The sequence below is a fragment of the Trichosurus vulpecula genome, chromosome 7, assembly GCF_011100635.1.
Source record: "Trichosurus vulpecula isolate mTriVul1 chromosome 7, mTriVul1.pri, whole genome shotgun sequence".
In the NCBI taxonomy this organism is placed as follows: domain Eukaryota; kingdom Metazoa; phylum Chordata; class Mammalia; order Diprotodontia; family Phalangeridae; genus Trichosurus; species Trichosurus vulpecula.
This window is the reverse complement of record NC_050579.1, coordinates 14,442,804-14,469,376: the sequence shown is the minus strand read 5'-3', so window position 1 is coordinate 14,469,376 and position 26,573 is coordinate 14,442,804. Positions and strand designations below refer to the sequence as shown.

Genomic DNA, 26,573 nt, shown 5'->3' with positions numbered 1-26,573 from the left:
ATGGACTTCGGTTGGGACAGGGAATCACCCTGTTCTGTTAGGTATGAACAAGGGGCAATGGAGGGGAGAAAGTTGCAAAGAGGCCAATTTGGGCTTAAAAGATTTCCTGACAATGAGATCCATCCAAGAGTGAAATGAGCTGGCAGGGGAGACGAGGGGTGCCCCTTCCTTAGAGATCTCCAAGAAGAGGCGGATGACTTGTCAGCTGGAATTTCAAAGAAATTCCTTTTAGGAAATGTTTTGGCCTAGATGGCCACTGAGGTCCCTAAATTCTCATTCTGTGATTTGTTGCTTCTGGGAAGCAACACGCCATCAAGGAAAATTCCTTGCTTTTTTTTAGGTGCCAACACAAGATTAGACATTAAACATGCCAACGTGATAAGGATTTGTAGGACAGTCCTTTTCTGCACCCAGAGCTGACAGCTGTTTGCCTTAATAGCTAGCTGCTTATTTTCCAAGCGTTAATGCTATTTGCACAGTACGGCCTCAAGTGGGTCCTCTGAACCATAGATGGATTTAGAGCTGGAATGTACTGATTTGCCCAGTCACAGAGGTGAGGCCAGAAGGGTAACTGGAAGCAGGCTCCTCAGAGACACCAGAACCAGAGCTCATTCCAGTGGCAAAGTGGAGATCGTCTCTGAAATGCCCCTCTCATATTTGCTTTCTGAGAGCTCTGTCTTCCAACCTCCAGTGGATAAGAAAGCAGATTTCTGCTTCGCTGAATTCTAGATCCATTTTGGGAACTGGCATTGTTTTTTCCTACAAGTTTTCACGCGGTACTGTCAAAAGCAACTAGAAATGGGGGTGGGGGCACTGAACCATACATGAGGATCCCTGAAGGCGCATATTGACTTAGAAAAACACATACTGACATTATATTTTTATTTATTTTGTTAAATATTTCCCAATTACATTTTAATCTGGTTCAGGAGCACTCAGGAGTGTGGGGGACGGTGGGAGGGCTGCATGTCTGAAAACTCTGTTCTAAAAGATCTTTTCTTTGAAGCTGGGTTGGAGTTCTGGATACCTAACAGCTGTGACCTTGAACAAGCCACTTTAAAGGAAAGAGCCCCAGATTTGGAGTCAGAGGACCTGAGTTCAAATACTGACTCTGTCTGTGTCATCTGGGTGGCCTTCAGTGGAGTGTTCCAGGGCTCTTACACTGGATATTTGATCAACAAAAGTGGGTTACTACTACTACCAGCCTCAGAGTCCTTGTAAGGAGTGCCCATGGTAAACCACACAGTGCTACAGAAGAGGAAGAGATAAAAGCAATGGGAGCTATTACAAACTCCCCCTATCGGGAGAGTCCTTCTGGGACAGGGCAAATGGAACTGCCTGGTAGAGGGTTTTGCACCAAACAGGAAGGTATACTGCCAGGGAGTCATGGATTCTAGGTTGATGGGTACAGTGAAAACCCAAGCATAAGGAAGACCTGGGAACCTGGGACCATTGTAAACCTGAGAAAATGGACCCTGAAAAAGCTCACTTGGGTGGGGGAGCATTGCTTCTCCTCCTTGTCTTTTCTGCAGACTGCACTCCAAACAAAATGTGTTTCTACAGAGCCTAACCAAGACTCAGCAGTGGGCACATCACGGACTCCTGCCCAGGGCATCACCAGACTGCTCATATCTCGACTGGAAGTGACTCAAAAGCAATGCTCTTCTCTGCTTTCTCCTCTCTCTGCTCCGATGTTAGGTTCCTGTTCCTCTCTAGCCCTGGTCTTTATGCCCTTGCCTCAAGAGAATACACTCTCCAATTCCTTCTCAGTCTGGGAAATGACTGCCTTCCTCCACCTTCTGGCCCCATCACAGCACATCATATGCCACCCAAGTGGGAAGTGGCATGACCATCACCACCACCTTGGGCACATATCAAGAGAACCAGAACGAGCCAGGATTCCACCAGCAGAAGAAATCCAGGAGCTCCCCATCAGTGCACCTGTGCTACCAATTCTTTGTAGGCTGTGTCTTTGGGCAAGGACTAGTTCCAACAGAGCTAACTAACCGGTGTAGTCACCAAATAGTAAAACCCAGCTATTAGGAAGAGTTCACACTAGACACTTCCGTATAGTGCTAGGCCTCCTGGATCAGTTTGTCCAAGGCCGTATTACCCTAAAGGGACAGGGAAGCCCCCGCGAATTCCCCTCCCACATTAACGAGTCCACAATCTTGTTCTTGCCCATTTTTCCATTTATTATCGTAGCAGACAAATGCTCTGAAGGTGCGACACTCACTCTTACTGTGGCCTCTCCTAATTCTCCACTAGTAACAGCCAGCAAGCCCTTTCTGGGAACAACATGAACCATATGCTTCACTCTGGGTAAGAAACAATGGCCGTTTCTGGTTTCACAGGAATAACACACCCCCAAAAACTGAAGGATAAAAAAGTCGGGAGGGAGAAAGGGTGCCTCAAAAAGAAAACCCCAGAGGGACAATGGAGCAGCACGTGTGCCAGGTGCAGACAGCTCGTCTATCCCCAGCAGGAAGACAGGAAGGGGCGGGGGGGGGGGGGCGGGGAATGACTAAAATTAGTCCCTGCTCATGAGGCTGGCCCTGGCAGACCTATAACCATGCCACATCTCACTGCATAGAAGCTGGCTCCAGTGAAAGACATACCTCAGCTCTCTGTCTGCAACACCAGAGGGTTGGATGGAGCCAAGAGCACAGCTCTTCCAAGAAAAGGTGTTGGACAGCCAGGACAAAGAAACATTGGGAGTTGACTGTTATCTAAAAAGGGTAATAAATTGTTCTAGTCAATACTGTGTCCATGTGTATGTATATGTATATTTTGGTTAGGAGATATCTTAAATACTGCAAGTGGGGAGGAGTGAGGGGGGAAAACATGAGCAGCTCCGGAAAATATCAGTGGTTCAAGAGTCTGAACAGCAAATGAGAGTTAAAAGGAACATGGACAAAAAAACCCCACAAATACATGACCTGAAAAGATCCAACTCTACGGATACATCCACATACGTGAGCATACACCCAACACACACACAGGTGAATGCCCCAAAGAGAGCAGATCTCCCCAGATTTGCCCTCTTTGGCATTTCCATGGCAAATCTAACCGTGCCTAGGCAAGAGCAAAGCTGTTTCCCTTGGAGGGGGCACAAGTGTCAAGGGGAAGCTCTCCTCGTGCTCTCCAAAGTCATGTTCCTGGCTTTGCCTGTCATGCTCATCTGGCTCGGTGCTAGGATCCATGTTCCCTGCTTCTGAAGTTTGAATCATTCCTAAATTTCCTTAGGCACACCTGATTTTGCCAAGAATGGAAATGTACCACACATACACATATACACACACGTTCTCTATTTGTTTTTCCATTTGTTCTAATGAAAACTTTTAGAATGATTTAAAAAAATAATAAAATGAAAGTATCCCCAAACCAGTGGTGACTGGGGTGCTGGAGAGGAAGAAATGATCCTAAGCCCAATAGGGAAATGCCTGTCACTCTCCTAGGTTTCCTCTAAGCCTAGTTGGTTAAGGGTCCCTACCTTGCCCCAGCCAACCCTAGCTTAGATGATGCTTTAAAGAGAGGCCCTCGTTTTAAGGCACTGCTAATCTTTGCTCCCAAGAGCTAAGTGGATCAGTGTAACTGGAAGGCTGCTGTAGGGTCCTAAGCCAAGCCCTTATTTGGGCCTTGGGGACTCATTCTACTTTTCCTAATTCAGTCCTTCTGGAGTTGAGAGGTCACTCAAACTTCTCAGACCAAGGATCTGGTCTGTCTTAATGCTTGATGACCAAAGCTTTCAAGGGTTTCATCTGGGTATCGAGTAGACCAGCAGGTATTTACCAGAGTGGGCACCAAGCACAGAGGACTGCCGGGAAGGAGCTCTCCTGGCCAGCTGCAAACAGGCAGGAAAGGCGAGACAGTCATCAACAACGGCCAACGTGTCACCTCCGATGTCCGGGATCCTCCCATGGCACATCTTAAAATGCAGCCAGATCTGGCCTCCCAAAGTCCTCTCCCTCACCTTTCTGGCTCAACGAGGGGGCAGCCAGCCCTCAGATACAGGCCTCTCTCTCTCTCTCTCTCTGGGTCTCATGCCCTACCCCCAGGGAAGCCCGACAGGCAGAGCTCAAGATGGGGCCTGGTTCCCCAGTAGAGGGGCCCTGCACCTCTGCAAAACGGGAGCAGACATCATGTCAGAGGCTGTGCTTTGCACAGCCATGCTGAGGAAGAAAGGAAGCGTCCTCGGGAAGAGAAAGGGAAGGACGGGAGGCTGGAAGGAGGCCATACGGAGCCCTGGACAGTCACCAACATATCATTGACACGTTTAGAGGACAGAGGTGAGGATGAGGGAGAGTGGGGGAGAAAAAACCAAAAACGTCCCAGTAATTTAAAGGCAGCGCCAGAAAGGAGCACTTACAGATAAGCATGGTGACTCTCTCCAACAGAAATTCTTCCCAGTTGCACAGACATTCATAATACTGATAAACTCGCTGTTAACAGCTCTGGCACATACGTGTGTTCACAATACCCTTTGTGAAGTGTAACGAGAGCAAGAGAGGGCCCAGAAGGCATGTGGACAACGGCACACACAGCAAATGAAAGGTTCGACTCTCCCCAGAACCCCATTGGTAAAAAAAAGTCTGTCTATTACAAAGTCATCTTTTCTGTCTTTCTGCTTTATAAAGTCAGCGATGCCGGAGGGCGTCTAGTGGAATCCTTCCTCGGGATGAGTGCAAAGGGGGAGCCCATGGATCGGGGATGTCCCTTCAGTGAGCAGACGGAGGGAGCTGCTGGAGGCCTCCCGTCCGTTTCAGACAGACAGACACACACATACAGAAAAGGATTATTGCCAGCTTGGGTACTTTCACAATGTGATTTTTGTATTTCGAAAACTTGAATTGTCCCTGAAAGAGAAAGTGGGAGAGAATGGAGGATTTAATACATAGGTCATCTAACATATATCCATACACAGAGGGGGGAGGGGGGAAGCTGTGACCATCAGCTTTGGGGCCCTTAGTGACCCACCCCTGGCCCTTGCTTTAGTGCCTCCCTGCTAAACTAACCCAGAAATACAGGGACCAGCATTCCCCCCCTTTTCACTCCAAAAACCTCAGTTCAACAACTCCCAGCTGCTTATGAAGAAGAGAATACTAGAGGAAGTGAGTCTGACCCCTCTGCTCTGGAAACTTAGATGGGCTGATCCTATGAGAAATAAATCCTCCCCCTTCAATTTCCAAGTGTCTTCTCTAAGGTGCCTTTTTGGGAGCAGACAGGCTTGCCTTCTCATGGATTTTTCTTCCTGAACACAAAGGTGTCTGAAAATGCCAAGAGGGGCCGGTAAGAAATGGAGAGGACCAGATCTGATCCCAGAAGCAGAGACAGAGCCAGGTGGACCAGAGCAAAGTGTCTAGTAACTGAGCCACAGTCTTTCTGGGTGTTTCTGTTGGCAGCAGAGGGTTTGGAGCATAGGCACTTCCCACACCAAGCTGCTCTGCCTAAGACTGGTCTGGAATAGCATCACTAACACATCAGAACCACACCCTGAAGGAATGTGACTCGGCTGTCTGCCCACCACTGTAGGGGGAGGGGGTGGCTAGCTGCCCCTTCTCATGTGTTTTCCCACTACTGCTATGCTCTCCAGGAACTAATGATAGATGTTTGGGGGGGTGATACCTGTGCTTGTAACACCAATGCAGATGCACTGCGGAACTCTACATGAGGTAGAAGAATTAAGAGTAAAAATACCTAGAACCCATCAAAGATGCTGCTGCTGCTAGGACTTACTTAAAGCATAGTAACTTGCACTGTTCCACATCTTCACTGGTTGCCACCTCTAACTCAAGAGTCCAACTGTGGACAGGGGTCAGTATGTAAAGGGAGGAAAGGTGAAAAGAAAGGAGAGGACATGGGAAGGGTTAGAGTAGGGGTGTTTCTGAAGGTATGAAAATAAAAGCATTTTTCTAGGTAGATGGGAAGGTAGATGGGAAGAAGACAGAAAAGGATGGGCCAGGCCCAGCTCCTTTTAGAATGGGTGATTATCTGCAGGGCTATGGGAGAGGGGGTTCCAGTGCCCGTCACACTGAGAAGTAGATATTCTTTCAGGGGAAAGTCAGTGAAGTTATTCAGCAAACAGCCCGAAAACTGAAGACCTCAGCTCTCTGACACATAAAGTACAAAGACCTTATACAACATTTTGCCACAGAGAAATTTTTAAAGAAACTAAATAGCCACCATTCCAAGATGTCTATTTATAATCACAAAACATGCCATCTGTGGAATGGAGCCTGTAGATGAAAAAAAAAAAATTTAAGGCCAAGATCATGCTGGGCCATGAAGAAAGTGTGGAAGGGAAAGGAAGAAAATTCCAATTAAACTTAACAAGTCTTTACCTAAGCAGGAAAAATAAAAGCCAGAAAGCATGTGTCTAATTATATTTAGGAGAATAAAATGAAAAAAATTGTCAATTTCATATTTTGGTAATTTTTAGAAAAGCTATTCTGTTCCCTGAAGACCAGTCATTTGTTTCACTGGCTCCCTTGAGATTTTTTGAGCAAAAATGTATTTTATTTTTCATGAGTGAATCAAAATTTGCATCTATTTATATGAAGTCATAACAAAAGACCTTCAACATTAAGGAGGACCACGTTCTAATTATCTACAATATAAGAGCTCCTACACAGAAGGAACTCTCTGGAAGGCTCTACTCTCCCATGCTGCGGCCCTGTCTGCTCCACCCCTTTCCTGGTCTCCAAAGGTGGGCGGGGGGCGGGGGAGCCTCCCTCCCTCTTCACATGATTTTTTATATTAACTTCTCAGTTTTTGTATCTTATCCCCCAGCAGAACATCAGCTCCTTAGGGACAGCTACTCATTTTTGTCTTTGAATCCCAGGCACCTGACGCGGTGCTTTGCACACTGAAGGCTTTTAATAAATGCTTGAACAAATGAATAAGTGAGAGAATGAACAAATGGAGGGGAGTGAGACATGCTGCTGACAATGGCTGGATGACAGAGGCGGACTGAACAGAGAGAGCTAGGCCTTCCTGAGGAAGTAGCAGGCAAAGGGGTGGCTGGGAACCAACCTTGGCATCTGCAAGGACGTCTGCCTCATGTTCTCACTGCTCCGCTGCCTTCCTACCTGCACACTGGGCACAAAGCTGCAGACAGACGGACATAGCATGCAAGTAGGGGAAGGGGTTGGATTCCCTTCTGCCCTGCTGACTGTGCCCCACCATTATGAGTGAGCACCTACTAAGCACTGGATGTGGAAGCGAGGCTATTTGGGTTCCAGTTCTAGCTTCACTACTTACTATCCATGTGACCTTGGGCAAATCACTTAACTTTTCTAAGTCATCTGTAAAATGGAGCTGAGAGGATATAGGGGATAAAACAAGGTGCTACAGGCATGTTCGTTTCTGTTCTCAGTGCCACCATCCAAGATCCCTTGGGGAAATGGGGGCTGCCTCCCACAGCAACTTTCCTAGGGACACGAATGGTAGAGGGTCTACATTAAACACACGGCTGCTGACTTCAGTGGATATAACAAGTTGGAGACAAAGAAATCCCTGAGGATTGGATTATCTCTTCCCTGAGCTATTTTAGTCCTCAGCATTGGCTCCAAAGGTCTCAGACTGCTGAATCCTACCACCATATCTCTGTCTACTCCCAAAGAGACTTAGATCACAGCTGGGAATCACACCTGGAGATCTGGATTGAGCTCGACTGTGAACCCACAGGCCCGTGCTCAAAAGTGAGGCAGTCTGATCCTGGCTTCTAAGGAGTCCCTCGGGAAATGCTAACTAGAGTCCTCCTGTGTGGCCCCATCTTCAGAGGAATGCTCTGCAGCTATCAGCTTCCCATCCAGCAGTCCAGCTTTGCTTTCTTCCTCTCTTCCTGAAAAAAACTGCAGACCCTCCCCAGGGACAGGGAAGCAACAGTCCTCCAGGCTCCAGTTTCTACCTCTGCAAGCTCCCCCTTGACAGCTGCCAAATGTTCCTGACCAAGAAAGGATCCCTGTCACAGGTGTGCCATCCCCATGAGTCATCTGAGCCCTCTCTACTCAAGCTTGTGGGGGGTGGGGGTCCTGCTGGAGCCATGGTTCAAGGCGCAGCATGTGTGCTGAGGCCAAAAGCAAACATGCCAAATTCCGCAGCAGAATGTCTGCAGATGCAGAGCCTAGATACTGACTTACACAACAGATCAAGTCTTCTTTTCCACCATCTTTATAAAAAGCAGTTCTCCCAGTTCACTGGTTTGTGGATTAGTAACTCCTCAAGGGTCAAGGAAGGAGGGGGGCACTGAGAAACTCACACCATGAAGTATCAATAAGGATATAAGGAAGCGTGCTTGAAGGGCATCTAAAGAATGTGGAGGGAACAGCATTCCCTGGCTGGGACCGGAGCCACTTGGGCTCCCCTCGGCTCCCCCTCCATACTCATGCTCTCACATGCAGTGGGTCAGGCCAGGCAAGGACACTGGCTTCATCAGAACATACACTAATTATCTCGGGGACTACATGTGACAGGCAAAACAACCTGTTCTTGTCCCCTGGGTGAGACAGAGGCCAAGGGCACATCATTAGGAGGCTACCCTCTTGCTGCTCTCCCAAGAGGCTTCACTTCCCTCCCCCATACCTGCAACCACAAGCCAGCTGCTACAGATGGCAGTCTCCATTCTAATCCAAGTCAACTCTGTATTCATTGCCCAGGGAACAGAAGGTGGTCAGTGTGGAGGGCTCAAGTGCCACCTGAGGCCTGTGCCATTCTCTACACCACTGGAATGGCTCAGAATTTCTCAATGCCCCCTCTTACACATACAGGAGGTCTGGTCTTGACAACCAAATACCAAAAACCCTCCACGGTGATGCCGGTCAGCAAGGGGTGGGTTCTTCCCACCAGGCCAGTCCCTCTCTTGACAAGCAAGGAGTTTTCTCTGCTATAGCTGACTCAGAGCTCTAGTTCATTGTCCCAAATAAACTTCCCCAGTCCCTAACATGGAAACACCAGGAAATAGTACTTTCACGCCCCAGATGTGACTGTTCTGGCTACAAGACAATACCTACACAACACAAGCATATGGGAGACGTACCTCTCGCCTGTCCCACAGGAAGAAATGGGGTACTGCCCTTTAAACCACAGGATGCTGTCAAAATGTATACGGCAAAAAAATGATCACAGTGGAACCAGAGTTACAACATCTAGAGTATGTTTCAGTGGTTTTTGTTAATGAGCAAAAAAATAATCAACTGAGGAGACCTGAGACAGCAGGGCAAGAAAGTCATATGTGGGAATGGGGCATCCCTCTTTAGAGAGAAGCCCAGCAGGGAGAGGTATGTCACAAAGTCACAGAGAAGATAGATGAGGCCCTACCCTGGGTGTGAGAGACAGAGAGGGGAAGCGTCCGATCAGCGGCCGCTGCTGTTCACCAGGCCATGAAACTCCTCCCAGGCCCTGGCAAGCCAGAGACAAAAAAACAGAATAGCACGGTTCAGATCAAAAGCTTTTAACACAAAAGAGAACAGTCACAGTGACCCAACAACCTGAGGTACCCCACACCCCCTTCTCAGACATTCTTAGAGCCCAGTGGAGGCAGCTCTTTGGCCTGCAGACATCCAAAGGAACCACATTCATTTTATCTTAGCAGCACCTTCCAGAGAGAAATTAGGTCAGCCCCCGATTTGTTCCGGTTGGTCAGCCTGGCCCTCCCCATGCTCTTAATGAGAGTTCCACAAAGATGTAGTTTAGTGCAGTGTCTGGCACATAGGAGGCGTTAATAAATGTTGGTTGACTGACACAATGCAGGAGGAGCCAATGGTGGCCAGTAAGGGTGAGTTCACTTCTCTTCAGATTTAAGGACCACTGAGTCCCACTCTGTGGAGTTTGGAAGGAGTTACCTCTTAGCTCATAAAGGGAAGCAATAAAAAAAATACTGTCCTAAATGCACTGAAGCAGGTGGCAGAAGCACCCTTCAGCCTAACAGTGAGAACAGGTAACCCCAAAGCACCATCTAACCTGGAGAAGGAATAAGGTCCTCCCTTTCCAAACTTCTGCTGACCCACCTCTGCTCAGGCCCCCGGGAATTACTGCCTTGCTATTTTAGCTCCCTAGACATAACCAGCAATTCAAAGCTATCTGCCAACAAAACTTGTTAGCGCTTTCAATGTAGAACTCGACCCAAATGGTTTTGGAGAACATGGTTGTGAAGGAAGCAGGGCTATGATGAAGGACAGGGAGCTTCTCAAGGGCAGGAACTGTCTTCTCCATGTCTGTTCCCATTCTCCCCACACATCCCAAGCACAGAGCCTCCCACATGGCAGGCATGCAATAAGCAGCCACTGAATTCGTGACTAGAGGTGAAATGTGCCTCTTGGAACCCCATTTCATGCCAAAGCTTTTATCTTCAAAGCTAATTTCCTGGCTTCTTGCCACTGACCACCTCTCCTAGAATGGCCACTCCGGTGATTCGCTGCCATTTCTTAATTAAAAAGGGTCAGCACTGAGACTTGGATGAGTGATATTCTTTTGGCAGACAGACTTATTCTTCATCAAAATCCTCATTTATTTCTAAGTTAGAACAACACACACCTTGGAAAGGGGGGGTGGGGACAGAGGGGGGAAGTGGGGGCAAGCCTAGATTCCCACCCAAGCGACCAGTCAGAACTTAACTGGGCAGGAAGATCAACGGGAAGAAGCCAAGCCGTTGTCTTCTCCCAACAAACTTGGTTGACACAACCAACCATGGCTCCATGGTTCCATTCTAGGAGACAGCAAAGGAGTAATGTGTCATATCTCATGTACCACTTCATCGAACTAGGACAACCTGACCCATCCTGCTAAATGAAACCAGGGAAAGGCAAAATTCAACATGAGGTTTATTACCTCCTCAATTATGATGATTTTTAAAGGTGGTGAAAGATGAAGTTGGAATTTTAAAATACCCAAGAGTTCAGAGAATTTTTACTCCCACTATAATTTGCTAGGAATTTGCCCTGAGGACTCCAACTTGTTACCAAGGCTAAAGGACATCACTTACCTCCCTTGGCCCACCTTAAAGGACTACATTTAAACTTCCCCATTTATAAAAATGGAAATCTCTCCTGTTGTTCCCTTAGTCGGACCCATTCCTATCTACCCCAAATCTCTCATGCTGCATTCTGAGTAGCTCCTTACAGTCTTTACATAGGAAAACTAAAGCAAAAACAAAAACACACCCAAAGATCCTGCCAGCCAGCTGCTGTCCCTGGGATGTATGCCCAAACCCTGATCCCTCCCACTGACCTTTCAGACAGAGGTGAAGATTCCAGCTGCCCTTCTCTGGCACATGATACAAACTGGCTGCCATATAAAAACGTGCTTCCCTTAGACACTGATAAGTGCAAGACCAATGACCAAGCATCACTGTGATTACATTTACTAGAGAACAGTCTCAACTATCCTATGCTGTCTGCACACTTAGAAGAAAGAAGAGACTGCCCCTTACGGACTACCTCTGATTTATCTTCTCTACTAAGATTTGAAGTTCCTTGAGAACAGGGCCATGTCTTACATGCCTTTAAACACACATAGCATATGACCCAATGCCTTTCCCTTCATAGCTCAGTAAGTAGAAAAGTTGCCAGCGTCTAAAATTGAAATTATCCCAGGATCATGGAGTTAAAGCTGGAAAGAACCCGAGAGATGGGTGAGCTGATTTTGAATGAAATAAAGAGAAACCAAAACCAGAAACCTCAACGAAGATCAGCCTTCCTACGAAGAGCCACCTTCACCTTTAATGGCACTGCTCTAGTTGGGGGATGTCATCAATTGGACCCCAGAGTAGCAGTCAGCACAGACCCATAAGGTCCCTAGCCCAGCGATCTGATCTGAAGGTCCTCATCAAGGATGGGTCAGGTTTAAGAAGTTTGTCATGAAACTGCCATCAGTCCATCTGAACATGGGATGAGAGTTTTCCCTCTCAACCACCCTAGCAATGCCAGGTTATGGTCCCTGAAGTCAAAGGCGCCAGAGAGCACCTGGGCCATCTTTCCCTTGAAGCTGAGCACTGTACTATCAAAGGCACTGCATGGACTTGAGCCCTGTGTCTTGCCCGTCAGCTCTGATTCCCTAGATCTAAGCTTCAAAGGCCAAGCTTCCTGCTTCTGACAATGCTTCTTTGGAGGACCACATTTCTCCTTCAATGAAAGGGGCTGATTTTCCCTTGATGTTCACAAGGGCCCAAATGGAGGCACAAAATGCCAGATGAGGACTTCCACATAATTAAAGGGAGTGGCTAGTTCAACTTAATAAGTCTCCTGGGTGTAGCTTCACAAGCCTGTTCTACCCGTAACAAAGCAACTTCTAGAAATAAAGCAGTGGCTATTGTGAAAGATAACTCTGGGAGCAGAGATGCATGTTCCTTCAGGCAGACTGATTCAGCACTTGCTTCCTGAGCACCAAGGCTGACCACTCAGTCCTGGAGAGGAGACTCATGCGCTGGGCTCTTTCTAGCTGACCACAATGTAGCTGGGAAATGGGGTCAAGGAGGAAAGGAACAAAAGGGCCACAAATGGCTTGTGGTAAGGACATGGAGAAGGGCAAAGAGAAGCCTAAAAGGAGGAAAGATTAAACAATAGTCAAGAACATGAAAATGAAGGCAAAGGCAGCAAAGTGAAGAAAGAGACAATGACTGAAAAAAATCTTTGAAACTAACTCATCCTTCTTGCAAAAGGCTTTCTCCACTTCCGGCAGCCCTAGCATCCACGATCCTTTCAGGGCACTGGACATTTCTCTTCTTCATTTTCCATACAATTCACCTGGCCTAGCAGGTACAAAGCCTCATCAGTCCAAGAATCCAATGGAAAGAGAGCAAAGCGTATGCAAATTCGGACATTCATCCACCTGGGGCAAAGAAATCCCCCAATGTGGTGCCTTCTAACCAGACCTCACTCCACTAGGCAATCACAAAGCCCCAAAACAGCACGAGTCACGCTTATAGGAAAGCCAGCCCTCACTTAGGATATTTAACCACTATCTGGCATACTTCACAATCCTTCAGGGCACAGGGAGAATGGAGAAGGGTCACAGAGGGCAAGAGAAAGGATTCCAGCTCACTGAAAAATCCTGTAAGCAGAGCCTGGGCCTTGGAGGTCCTGGTAGCTCCTGTAACCAGGCCTGGCTACCATTAATAAAGGAAACAAGACAGATGCCACAGGGTCATGGAGTACCATCAGGGTGGACACTGATCATCAGACTGATATACCAGCAGGCTAGCACAGTCAAAACTAAAATTACCACTTTGGGAAAGTAACTATTATGGCCAAAGTCACTTTGTGGCACCATCTACAAGGCTTTGAAGTGTTGGCTGACATGCAATCCAGTGCCTGTGGGGATGCCTTAAGATGGCACCAGAGCTCGGTAAACAAAGTGCTAAGCAATTGTAGAAGGAAGCTTCCTCAAGTTTTCAAGTTCTTTTTTGGGGTTAGAAAAGCTTGCCTGCCTTTGGAAGACAAACTGTAGCAAACAAGCAAAAGCAACAAGGCCCTGTCTAGAAGCAGGAGCAGAAGCCAGGAGCCAGCTCACGGGACAAAGATGGATGCTGGAAAGTCTACTCTCAAAGCCCAGGGGTTCAAGCAAGGGAGCTCTCCTTACCCCTCCCAGGCTGCACCCTGAGAAGAGGCAAAGCACAGGGTTTCCAGCTACGCCAGCTCAAGGGTCTTTGCCAAGTAGGAAAATCCTGCTCGCACAAAGCCAGGAAGCAAACGACACGTAACTGCACAGACAAAAGCAGGGTTTGTACTCCCCTACCTCTAAGTAAGAGATTCATTCAAAGTGAAGGCAAGCCGAGAAAGTTAGCAAGACAAGACACGAGGCCCACCCTCTCTGGCGTCCTAAAGTCCCCTTCACCACCCGAGTCTCCAATGTGGCTTGACTGGGCCTAAATCATTATAAGCGATAGAGAACAGGGCCTGGCCAAAGGTCTCCTGGGGTGCCCTCATTCTGTCAGGCCCTGGGGACAGACACCAGTGGCTCCTCTCCTCTTGGGCATCACATCCGGGGCACTGCATTGTTCCCTGGGACAGCACTACAAAGGAGAAGCCCAGGGAGAGTCAGACAGGCCGCTTCTTGGAGGCACCAGAAAGAGCAAGATCATGAGACAAACTCGTTTCGCACCATTTATTGAGTGATCTCGGCTGTCACCGTGGCTGTATTAGCCTGTACTGAAAACAGAAGATGCTCTTCCAACTCCTGTTGTCCGGGGACAGAGGTGTCTTCCAGGTGGCACGCCAACAGAACAAGGGACTCCGATGATGCCAGCTGCGACGACGGTGCCATCCAGTAAGGGACAGGGTCATGGCACATTCAACCGCGTCTTCCAGAGGTTATGAAAAAGGAGCCTTTGGGGGCCCAGCCTGCCTGGCATTCTAATGGAAGTGCAAAAAGTTGGCATATTGGGAGGGGAAGGAGAGGGAGAATGGCATCTGGGGCCCAAGCTGGGCTTTTTGGGTCCCCAGGGTTACAGGGCAGGCCTGTGTCCCTGAAGTGACAGGCTGTACCAGGTCACCTTCTCTAGAAGTCTGAGACACCCTGCCAATAGGCTGGCTCTCCAAGGATTTCTACACATCTCTAGTATACAGGCAGGGCTACTTCAGGGCACTGGGAGAGCGCAGAGGCAGAGAGGGGTGAGAGGAGCCGATGGACTTCCTCTCTCTGACCAGAACAGGTAGTAGGACCCAGACAAATGCAGGTGTGGGTCTACACAAAGTCTGGCCAAAGGAAGAAAATTATCAGCATCCTAAAAACAAAGAGTAAGAAAAACCAACCTAGAGAAAAGCAATGCTAACCTAGCGAGACTGAGACAAGTGACTGGGGCAATGGCTGGCTGGTGGTTCAATGCCAGGGCATCAATAAAAGCAGGCCACTGAAATGCACAGAAGCACATACAACACACAGTGGCAGACACAGCATCAGGGGCTGCCGTCGAGGTGCATGGCGTGACCCCAGCTGCCTGAGGTGTTAGGGGGAGGGCTCATCAAAGCAAATGCCAAGAGGCCCGTGGGCTCTGCTGACCTAACCCAACTCCACACACCCAGCATCCTCTGTCCGGGCACTTTCCCAAATGGCTGGACTGCTGTAAACAACTGGTGGGCTCATGATTGGTCTTTAATAAGTAGAGTAACATGATGGTGGTGATAATAATAATAATAATAATAATAATAATAATACTTGGCACTGCCAGAGCATCCTCCATTGGAGAAACTCAGATCCATTACAGACATTAATTCAGCCTCACAACAACCCTGTGAGGTAGGTTAAGTATTATTATCCCCCATTTTACAGATGGGGAAACTGAAGCACAGACAGGCAAAGAGACCTACCAAAGGCGTACAGCAAAGTCGTGGTCAAAGGAGCCCTGCCTCCTAAGGGTCAGCTCTCTTTCCCAGGCTGAGATGAGCTAACGGCTTTTATTGGCTTTTTACTGTCCTTATTAATAATACCCTGTCTCTGAAAAGGCAGCCCTGGTCAGTGAGATTTCCTATGTATAAATGGCTCCATTTCCTGAGATTCCTGGTGAGGTGGCCCGGCTTCACTTCCACATCTGACCCTTCTTCCCCCATTCAGGCTTTCCCCACAGGAACCACCTGTTCAGGGGCCTTGGCACACTCAGCTTGACACAAAAGAAAATTACATCACCACCCCGGGAGGAAGGCCAATTCCCAGGGCTATGAAAACAGACTGAAGCTAAGGGGTTAAAACTGCAGGCAGGGGGAAGCTAGGGAACTACAACCTCCAACAGCAGCAAGAAAAAGCAGAGACACCTCGTCTTTCTTTTGAGGAAATAGATTAGAGAGACCGAAAGACAAGGCAGCCTATATAAAAATCAGCCTAGGTTAATACAAAATGGTTTTAAAGAAAAGATCTTTTACACAGCCCACACTTTATCTGACTGGGTACCCAACAGAGAGCTCTCTGAAGTCACCCAAAGCACTAGTGTCAAGACTGGCCTGGCCCTTCTCCATAGGTCAGTCTCCTGCACAATCATGCTCATGTGGGCACATGGCTGGGAGGTGCCAATGTGTGGACCTATTTCTGCTGAGCTCAGGGACATCCCCGGCCCCCCCACAACACGTACTTGATGCTGTCGGTGTGTGTTTTGTATTCCATTATGGTGTTGGGAGGTAGGTTAAGCACTCGACGTAGCGTGTCCCGGATACGGGCTGTGGTTGCTTGGTCACTGGCAGTCTTGTTCCATATCGAAATAATGTCCTCCTATAAAAAGAACAGGATACACGATCAAAGCAGAAAGGAGGCAACATGTAGACCAAAGGCAGTGACTGCACCAAACAAGGCAGGGCCAACCCCAGGTGACTCACCTGGAAACGGACAGAGACAACTGCCCCACAGATCTCCTCGCCCACCATGAACTGTTCCCCCAACATGGCAAGTATGAGATTCTCCCAGCAGCGGGATGCTAAGCCCTTGCGGAGTCGAATAATCCATTTGCCACCATTTTTATTTGCATCATCCTATAAAAAGGAGGGTGAAAACATAAAAAATGGCTTCAAAGCTTTTTCCTTTCACACCTAAGACGGTAGAGAGCCCAGACCGTTTGAGAAAGAAGCCAAACGTTAGGAAGAATTGGCATCTTCTGAAATGCTAAATTTGTAGGAGAAAAAGGTAAAAACGTAGGACTTGACTTGAAACTAGAAGCCATAACAGAACGTGCAGAGACACAGCCTTCCATCCAATACTCTTCTCTTCTGAAGAGGTTCTTTAGGAAACAAAAGGAAACCAAGATTTAAGAAGAGCAAGGTCAATGACTACAAGGCCCAAACTGAGAAGTTTGGGATCCAGAGTTCAGTGAAGGCAGCAGGCTGCCGCCTCAGTCTCAACTTGCTCACGGGTACTTTCATGTGACGTGTTAAATCAACAGCCACATCCTGCGTCCCAGTTCCTCCTGTTACCTGATCCTAACTAACTGGAGACATTGACAGCATTCCTAGAGACAGCTGGGAAGTGTGCAAATCATGGTGGCAGAGGACCGAGGGGAAGGTGTCCCTTCACTAGAAGGGAGAGAGAAGCCCTGGCTCACGCACTCTACCTCTGGTCTATGTGGCCTGAGTCAGAATTCTTTTTTGTATGTGCCTTAAGAAACCCCATAGAAACAAACCACAGACACAGGTCCTTACCTCAAAAGGCATCCTGTAAGGATTCGTGTAAGAAGACACCAGTTCCTGTTTCTCACTGTGAGATCGGGCTTTTTAAACACTCAGACCCCATCTCTGCTGCCAGAGATGTGCCCAGGCAAGCCAAAGCTACCCTAACATGCGGGTCAGAGAATTCACTCACCTCCCACATGGGCTTGATCCCCTCTTTGAAGAGATGGAAGTCACTATGGCCTGTCAGGTCCCCAGGACGTACCATGTGGCTATAAAACCTCCAGAACTGCTCGACCTGTCAAGACACCCCAGTTAGCACCATGTTAATAAAGAAGGATCCTGCCAAGCAAGTCTGCCATAAGGCAGCCTCCTACCAAGATCTAGCAAGTGAACCATTCATTTTGCTTCCTGGTCAGAAAGCATGCACAGGCCCTCTAATTTTTCCGGCAAAGCACATTCTCTCCCTTATTCCAGTAACCCCATCCTCAGGCAAACTCACCTCCTCCATGAAACCTTGGCTTCCACCTGGTTCCAGGTGCCCCAGTCACTCCAACAATCCCATCATGCACACATCTGCAGAGCCATTACGTACACCTCACATTTTCTGTTACATTGTGCTTATGAGCATTTCTCAGTACTCTCTCTGCCATTAGGCTTGAGTGTTCCATAGGGGGTCAAGCCTTTCTCTACAAACTTAGTGCAGCGAGTACTAGATAAATTCTAACTTAAAGGAAAGCATATCGAGAAAAATAAGAACATGGGACAATCCGGACAGGGAAGGGCCCTGGTACAAGTTCTACCTCTTTCTTTGCAGAGACGCTAGAAAACAGAAAAACAGCCAAGGAAGCGCTAACAAGTCCCACAACGAGATGGTCCAAAGAGAGCCTCACCAGGCAGCAAACATGACCTGAGATCAAGGCCACTCTTCTAGCTTTGGTTAACACCGAAGATTAAACAAACTATACGATACGTGAAGTTACCATTCTTTACGTGAAAGTTTTACAGGCAAGTTTGTACTCAAGTTTTTAATATTTTAACTGGAATTACACCAGCTCCACAGTCTTGCGATTCTTGGTTCTCAGCAAGTTTAAGTGTCAGGGGCTCTCGAAGATTCAGAATATAGTAGCTGGGGACACAATGCTCAAGCCTGTAACCCTAAGTGGTTACCTTATAAGTAAATACAGAAAGCTTTATTTTCCTATGAACAGGGCTTCTCCAACTGTCTACATTTTCACCATAGGACTGTTACTTTGTGTAGTCATTAGAGCCCTGTCTTACAACTCAGAGCAATGAAGGGACCAGCTGGAGAGACAGACAAGAACTAGAGGTGTCAAACTCGAAACCTTCTGCAGCCAGAACCAGAATAAAATGTAACTGGAAATGTTTTCCAAAATAAGTTAAAATGTTATGCAACATATATAACACAAATTTGTTGTTTTCTAAGTCAAGACCTGGCCCAGCTGATGCCACTACTGTAAATGACCAAAGGGTCTTTTTCTCATCTCAAATCCCCTAAGTCCACAGTTATGTGAATTTCCAAATCCCTGCACAGAATAAAAATCGAGAGGGTGAAAGTATTCTCTGAAAGCTCCTTGGAGGAGTCAACCCTAAATAAATCCTTGGGCATTCAGTCATTCATTACACAGCCCAACAAGTCAGAGGAAGGAATGTCAGAAGGATTCCAAGGAGCCTAAGATCTGCAAATGTGTATGATTTTAGAAAAAGTTTTTCACTAAGTGAAATGTTTCTTTTTTTGATGTTTTTTGTTTTTACAGAACATTCATTTCCAGATGTGCCCTTCCTCCATCCTTCCCCAGCAAAACTAACCAAGATTAAAAAAGCAAAGAGCTTAAATGGAAGGACTGTGACATTCTACGCTCAGAGTCCTTCACCTAGTCAAGGAAATGAAGCACTAAACACTTCCTAAAGTTCACCGTCCCACATTCAAGTTACTTTTCAATGGAGTATCAGCCTAGGGGCACAGGCCCTCCCCCTTCCTGCCCCTGCTCCCTGGAGCCTTCTCTGACAGCACCAGCCAATGGGCTCTTTGACTGCCCGTAGCACATATGGCACTAAGCGCGTACCGACTCGTCAGATGTAACACAGTGCATCTCTGTATGCTGTCTAGCCTAGAGTACCGTGTTCTCTAAACATTCCACAGGTACAAGTCTGTCTTCACAAGACTAAGCTGCTTCAGCTTGGGACCCCAGAGCCTGGGACCTAATGATGCCTGTAGCTCCCTCAGCACAGCAGTCCACACATGGGAGGGAGGGACAAATGGATGCGGAATTCAATGAATTACCCCCCCACTGCCCACTGTAGTACGTGCCCTCTAGTGGTGACTCTGGAGTGCTGAAGTTTGTAGTTTTATTTTAAAGTTTCGAAGGCTACTGGTTGGAACAAAATTAACACAGTAAACATTCAGTGCCTGCCAGATGCAAGGCACTGAGGATGCCAAAACAACAACAATAAAGACTGCTCTCGAAACTGGTACAGGGGAGGGTACGAGGGCACAGAGGGGAGGTGGAGACCACTGGTACAGGACGGTGCGAGGGGCAAAAAGGAGAGGTGGAAGCCACTGGTACAGGACGGTGCGAGGGGCACAGAGGAAAGGTGGAGGCCACTGGTACAGGAGGGTGTGAGGGGCACAGAGGGCAAGTAGAGGCCACCCAACCTGAGAAGACAACAGGTGGCAGGAAGAGGCTGAACCAGCAGAGGTGACAAAACCACAGTGGTTTCAGGGAGGCCACTGTGGTACAAGCACTGGGAGAAATCTCACAGGTGCCAGTGGAAGAAGGACACCACTAGGAGCGGTGGAGACAGCAGGAGCGAGGAACAGTCAACAGAGGGGAAAGCACCAATGGAGTTGGGAAGGGTAGTGTGGGAACGTCTGGCCTAGTTCATGCTTTACGTGGCAGCCAACTGGGAGTCATGCCAGGTTTCTGAATACATGAATAAAGGGTTGAGTAGGGCACGGAGCAGTGCCAAGACTCTCCCAGGCTACTGCAGCAGTCTGGATACAAGATCTGCCACCAAGTCCCAAATCCTCCTCATCCTCACACTCCTAGGCCTTCAGAATAGACTCCATGGATAGGTTTAGCTGCTCTTCCTGACATGCTCTGTTCATACCAGTGGTTTCCACAAGCCCAATCCTATCTGTGATTTCTAACCTGCCTGCTTTCCCAAAGGAGGGGAAGGTGGAACCACAAACATGTGCCAAGAAGACAGGGGCTGTTAGGGCTGCTCTTCTGAGGGAGCACAAGCCCTAGGCTCAGTGTAGCATGAGAAAGAGACAAGCCAGGACATCCCTGGATTCAGCTTCCAGGAGGGAGAGGGAGTGGGGTGGCGTGTCACACACTTACACACCCACCCACACACCCCTGGCTTAAGTAGATAAGCGCCTCCTTGGCAACCCCTAAACACAGCACAAGGCCTAGGCTGGGACACTGCACTGACAAACTCCCACACCCCAAGCCCCGTTCTTCAGCTCTTCCTCTGGAAAACTGGAGCCAAAATCAATCTCCTTGAAACACGCACTTGAGCACATGGACGTCTGCCCATCCTTCTATCCTGATGCCATCGCTCTGGTGCTTTATGGTTTATCACTCACTTTCCTCAAAACAACTGTGCAAAGTAAGTCATGTCCATATTTTATTGTCAAGGCAAAGGGACAGTGGCTGAGGATGTGGCTCCTTCTACTTAAGACTGTCTCTCTGAAGGTTATGGGGGTAATCACTCCCGTCATGACAGTAACATTGACGTAGCACTCAATGCTAAAGGACGGTGGGACAGATTTAGCTTCCGAGGTCCAAGCCTGGCAGCCCTCCCTCTATCTACGTGCCACTGATAACCAAGCATACAGAAGATGGTGCCCTCTCAAGAGTGAGAGCAGGCCAGTGTAACAGGAGGGCCAGCCTGGGAGGTCAGCTGAGACTCAGCACTATGTCACCATGGGGACATGGCCATTTGGACTATCTGCCTCATGCGGTGGTTGTGAAGAAAGCTCTGGACAGGCCTGCCAGTGCTCTCTCTGTAGTACCTTCATTACTGTAACCTTAAGAGAGAGGGCCCTAAGTAGAGAAGGAACCAGTATCCTCCCCTGTCCCTCTGTACTTTATTTCCCATTCTGCAGTAGCAGTGGTCTGTCCTGAGGGTCAGGCTGGAAAGAGGGAATGAAGCCTTTCCTGGTAGCTTTCCGCTGCCCCAAGCACTCCAAGGAAGCACGCACCTTGGCCTGAGCATTTCCGTCCTGTGCCAGGAGGACAGTACCTTCCCACCCAGGCTACCTGCCTCTTTTCTCAAAACATCCTCCTGTCCACAAAAGAGCTAGTGAACAACATTTTTTTTTAGCTGTTTAGGGCCAACCACTCTCTGAGGACCCAGGGGCTGGACCACCCTAAGAGAAGACAAGATGTTCACCCCATCTCTCATCAAAGTGATTCTGACCTGTCTTTCAGTCCTCAGGCAGGTCCGATCATATTGTCTTAGAGTGAAGAGGTTCACTCTAAGACAACCTCTGCCATCATCTCTGATCCCATAGAATACACAAAGCAAAAGGAAGGAACTCTTCGCTTTGAACATCATCACTTAATACTAACCAAAACCCCAATAGATTATAAATTCCTTGAAGACAGGACCATTTCTTATACATCTCCGTCTGGAACACGGTGTGTATTCAAGAAAAATGTGCAAAATTAAAAGTTTAAGGAAAAACATTTTGGACCCCAAATCCACAGCCAAGACTTTCCAGATCTAAATGAATCAATGGTTTTAAATATATGCAATTTCTCATTTCTCTGAGGTGTCCTGCAGAAGAACATTTAGTCAATGTCTAACAGTGAGCACAGAAGTCAAATCCCAGGTATCAGCTTCTACAAGCAAACTGAATGCCAATCTGCCAAGGCAGATAAAGGGCTGGTCATGGCATTCACAAATACCTAGGTATGAACATGACACCACTTCTAATCACTGCAATGAGAGAACACTCACGGAGGCGAATGTGCCGATCTGTTTAATGTTTTGCTCGTAGCTCTGCGAGCTGGTCGGCCGGCCCGGTGTCCTCCGGGAGTACCAGAAAGTGTAGTTGTACTGCAGTGGGTGTTCTGAAGGCCCAGGGACGACAGCCTGTGGAACAAAGCAATCCTCTTAGCCCCTGGCGACTCACCCCCTTTCAGAAAGGGGCTTTTTGGTGGCACTCCTAATCCTCCCCTGCCCCCAAATAAAAGGGCCAGTTAGCTTCTAAATTAAGTAAGGTTAATTAAAAACTCTCTGCTCTGGCAATTCCAGTCATAAATCCTAGAACAGGAGAATGTACACCACCTCAAGGACCTATGATAAGAGAAATGTTTCAAGTTATAAGAGAAACTCCAGGAAATCTCTCTCAAGACAAAACTCTCTCAATCCAGCATGACAGGTATACAAAGCAAGGGGAAAAGCCTGCAAGATACCACAAAATCTCTTTGAGTAAGGGGATGGTAGTTTCAGAAAAAGAAGATCTGTGAGAGGCCCTGGAACTCTTGGAATAAACAGATCTCACCAGCTTCCCAAGATTTAAACCTGCTGATGAATGCATCTGAGAAGATAGCTCCAAACACACCTTCCTCTTGTTGCTGCTCTGACTTTTGTCTCGCTCACTTTTTTCCTTCTCACCGTCTTTCTGTGCGCTGTTTTCTTCATTCTGGTCATGGTCCCCACTGTCATCATCCTTCAAGCTGAAAGAAAAGACAAAACAATGTTCCTCCTATGGCTGAACTATCTCTTCCTCATCCAAAAGAACCAGGAGATTCTCAAGATTCACTGTCCTGAATAAAGGGAAAGCCCTTGAATTCAGCGTGTGGGTGTGGAAGATGACTAAAGCAAAACAAGGAAAGGACTCCTGGCAGGTTAAAAGAAAAGGAGACCCCAAAGCAGAAAGCCTATGTCCACCCACCAACAGCCCTAACAAATTCTAGCTCTCCAAAGGGTGCTGAGGGCGTTCAAGTGCACCATCCCAGAACGCCAGGGCCCCAGCCTGCCCCTTTCCCAGCTCAATGCATAAGGATCGTGCACTAATTCTAGGACTATACCGACCCTGGAGAAAGGCAGGATGGACTAGCTCAAAGAGAACAGACTTGGGACAAAAGTGTGGCGCATGGAAGGAAACATATTTTAAATAAATACAATTTCAAGTGGGAGCTCTGAAATCACTCTTTTGGCTGCCACCTTGTAGCTCAAGGGAGGTATGTGGTTAATAAGTGTGACTGAGACTAGAAATGCTCAAACTCTACTCCAGGTTTGAGCCTTTAAATACGTGAATTTATTACAGGAAAAGAAGGTGATTAATTCAGGTTCCAACTCCCTTGGATAAGAACCACCATCAACCAACCTTCACTGAGCATTTGCTGCTCAGTAGCAGAGGTGGACAAGAGGTCAAGGGGCCATCCTCGCCTCAAAGATCAGAGATCCTGCTGCTTTCCCTTAGAAATCACCTTCCAATTATTCTGAATATATCTCGTCCATGGCTAGTGATTTGCGTGTTGTCTCCCCACCTAGGATGGGAGCAGCCACAGAACACCAGGCACACAATAAGCGCTTACTAAATGCTTGCTGATCCACTGACATATGCACACAACAAGTGACTAGACAAAGCATCAGATGAATGCTGCAGACATAAGTGCTGAAACATAGGAACTACGTGGGCTGATGGGGAAGAGGAAGGGCTAGATGGCACAGGACAGATAAAACAGATGATGGGAGAACAGGGAAGAACAGACACTCTGGGCAAACACTTTTCCAAGCTGAAAGAAACTTGAAGCAAGCAAAAAACATTCCTGAGGAAGCACAGAAGCTCAGGCTTAACCACACAGTTCTTCCACTCTTGTCTGAGCAACAGCTCTGACAGTCAAGTCCCCAGCCTTCATGGGAGACCTCCAATTATGGGGAACTCAGTATCCTATGAGGAAGCCCTCTCCACTCTGCCTCTGCAACTCCTACTCTACCCTCCTAATTCTACCCCCAAGGGCCAAGGAAAACAAAGCCCTCCCCAGTGCCTTCTCTTCTCCAGTTTTAACATTCTCAGTCCCTTAAACCAATCCCCAGGAAGCCCAACTTCCATTCCCGTTGTCCCCCCTGTCCCCTGGGCCTTCCCCCTCTCCCACCTTGGGTATACACTCTAGCTTGCCAGTTTCTTTCCCAAAATGTGGTGCATAGGACTGAACCAACCCTCCAGATGCTGTCTGACCAGGGCAGAGGGCAGTTATGACCTCCTTAGCCCTGGACATCAGGCTGTTCACTGAGCCTGTAGTTCTTTAAGGTCTCCAAGCATTTTTGAGAGGAAATGATGACTTAGCCAAGCCTCTTCCGTTCCAGACTTGTACAGATGATTTTTTTTAAACTCAAGTGTAAGACTTTACATTTATCCTTCATCTTATTAAATTTGGTTCTTGGCTGCCAATTCTATCATCACGGGACACAGAGTCAATGATGTTAGCGATTCACGGCAGCCTTCTACAACTGCCTCAAACGCTTTCAACGAGGGAACCCTGATTCTGACCAGAAATACTCAGGTCCCCTACACTCAATCCCACTTTAACAACATAAACCTGGAGTTTCTCCGGGTGCAGCTGTCTATGAATCAATCGACTGCTGTGCTCTTTTCCTATCTCACAGCACAGCTCTGTATCGTTCCAAAGTGAGGGAGAGACCTGTCTGAGGACAGAACCGGGGAGAAGGGCGGGCGGGCAGGCTTGGAAGTACATTTCCTCTCAGCAACTAAGCTACTTGTCAGACATGTGCAGCCATTGCTTAACGGTCACAGGAGACAAGAGGAAGTGAACTTGGACGCATTTCTCAAGGAAGGTTTTTTGGTTGCCTGGAAAGAAGGAAGCCAGGATACCAGTCAGGAGATCTGAGTTTGGGTCTCATTAATGTCTTCGGCAAGTCCTTTTCCCTCTCTGAGCCTCAGTTTCCTCATCTGTAAAAGGAGGGGATAGCACCGCTTAGTGCTACGGGAGGTCTACAGCCCCTTCCAGGCCACTGGATCTTGGGTCCAAAGGCTGGCTTCAAATCTCGGCTCAGCTACTTCCTGGCCGTGTGACCCTGGGCCAGTCACTTTCCCTCCCGTGGGAACTTCTCTAGGGCTCACCAGACCACACGCTGAGGGCGGCAGAGGGCTCCGGGGGTCGGATCCAACAAGGTCACGCGGGGCTGAGCCCCGATCCCGGGTCCTGGCCGAGTCTCTAAGCCCCTTCCTGCCTCACCACCTGCCGCGCCCGCTTTACAAGCGGGCTGCACCTTAAAGGTGGCCTCCGACCTCTCACTTTACCCAAGTCCAGCGACTTGCCCAAGGTCACGCAAGGTGCCAGGGCCTGGTCCCCGACTCCACGCCCCCCTCGGGATGGGGGGGCCCCACGTGGCTGCAGGGCACTTCCTGGTCTCCCCCCCATCGCCCCGCACCGAGTCGGGTTTTTACCTCTCCAACACTCACTAGAAAGCCCCAAGCCCGGAAGAATGGAAGCGCCTTGAGGGCAAGGGCCCGGCCATCCATCCGTCACCCGGTGGGCATGCAGCAGGTGCCTACTATGTGCCGGGCCCCGGGATGCACCCCCACCTGCCTGGCGGTGGAAGGTGCTTAATTGACGCCCGCTGTGGGCGATGGGGGCTGCCCTCGAGGGGCTTCCACTCCGAGGCTAAGAAAAAAGGGGGAAACTGAGGCGAAGAGAAGGTACTTGCCCAAGGTCACAGAGGGTAGTGACAGGGCCAGGATTCGAACCCAGGTCCTCGGACTCCAAATCCAGCGCCCTCGCCGCTGCACCCCACGATCACCCCGCCAGGCACCCCGGAGGCGCTTAATCAATGCGCGTTGACCGAGAGAGGGGGCGGCGGGGTGGGTGCCCCAGCGGTGCCTTCCCCTCCCTCCTTCCCCCCCTCCCCCTGGCCCGGGTCCTCCCCTCCCCCCCAGCCTTTGGGGGTCTCCCCTCCCCGGGCCCCGGCCCCGGCCCCGGCCTCGACCCCGGGCGGGCCCCGGCGGGGGCGGGCTCAGGCCGGGGCCCGGGCCCGGGGGCGGCGGTTGGGGCCGCGCGCCACGCCACTCACGCGTCGAACTTGTTGTTCATCCTCTCGCCACCGCCGCCGCCGTCGTCTCACTCACTGACTTCCGCTCCGCCGAGTCCCTCGGCCTCGGTTCCCCCGGACACTTCCGGTGGCGCTGCGCACAGCCGGAAGTACAGCGCGTGAGCCCCCGACCGAGGTGGGAGGGGGAGCGGAGAGAGCACCTCCTCCTTAAGGCGGGGCCGGGGGCGGGACCTGGAGGTGCGCCTGCGCAGGGCTGGGCTAAGGGAGTGGGCCGGCTCCTCCTCCTCCTCCTCCTCCTCCTCCTCCTCCTCCTCCTCCTCCTCCTCCTCCTCCTCCTCCTCCTCCTCCTCCTCCTCCTCCTCCTCCTCCTCCTCCTCCTCCTCCTCCTCCTCCTCCCCCCAACCACGTGGGTGGGGCTGAAGGCGGAGCGAAAGGGGG

The 26,573-nt window shown here is 49.0% G+C and overlaps 1 protein-coding gene across 11 annotated transcripts; it reads right to left on the bottom strand.

The window, feature by feature from the left end:
* Positions 1-866: 866 nt before the first annotated feature.
* EIF4E2 (eukaryotic translation initiation factor 4E family member 2) lies at positions 867-26,303 on the bottom strand. Of its 11 annotated transcripts, none has more exons than XM_036766895.1 (9): positions 26,157-26,238; positions 24,934-25,035; positions 22,681-22,795; positions 22,074-22,208; positions 17,275-17,379; positions 16,299-16,451; positions 16,058-16,194; positions 9,319-9,399; positions 919-4,856 (listed from the first exon to the last, which is right to left on the bottom strand). In XM_036766895.1, the coding sequence occupies exons 2-8, from the start codon at positions 24,984-24,986 to the stop codon at positions 9,354-9,356; spliced, it is 744 nt and encodes a 247-aa protein (XP_036622790.1). In that variant the 5' UTR covers positions 24,987-25,035; positions 26,157-26,238; the 3' UTR covers positions 919-4,856; positions 9,319-9,353. The 11 variants fall into 11 exon arrangements, with proteins under 11 accessions (XP_036622794.1, XP_036622798.1, XP_036622790.1 ...); XM_036766898.1 differs by having other exon boundaries at positions 24,958-25,035; XM_036766899.1 differs by lacking the exon at positions 24,934-25,035 and having other exon boundaries at positions 867-4,856; positions 26,157-26,258.
* Positions 26,304-26,573: the final 270 nt, after the last annotated feature.

What these genes read in the sequence shown, in the direction of transcription:
- EIF4E2 (XM_036766893.1), bottom strand. Translation starts at nt 24,986, where the DNA reads ATGAGACCCAAACTCAGATCTCCTGACTGGTATCCTGGCTTCCTTCTT. An exon ending in TTGTCTCTGTCCGTTTCCAG is followed by an intron (nt 16,195 to 16,298) that starts GTGAGTCACCTG and finishes TTCTTTTTATAG; the next exon opens with GAGGACATTATTTCGATATG. An exon ending in ACACACACCGACAGCATCAA is followed by an intron (nt 14,349 to 16,057) that starts GTACGTGTTGTG and finishes CACTTCCATTAG; the next exon opens with AATGCCAGGCAGGCTGGGCC.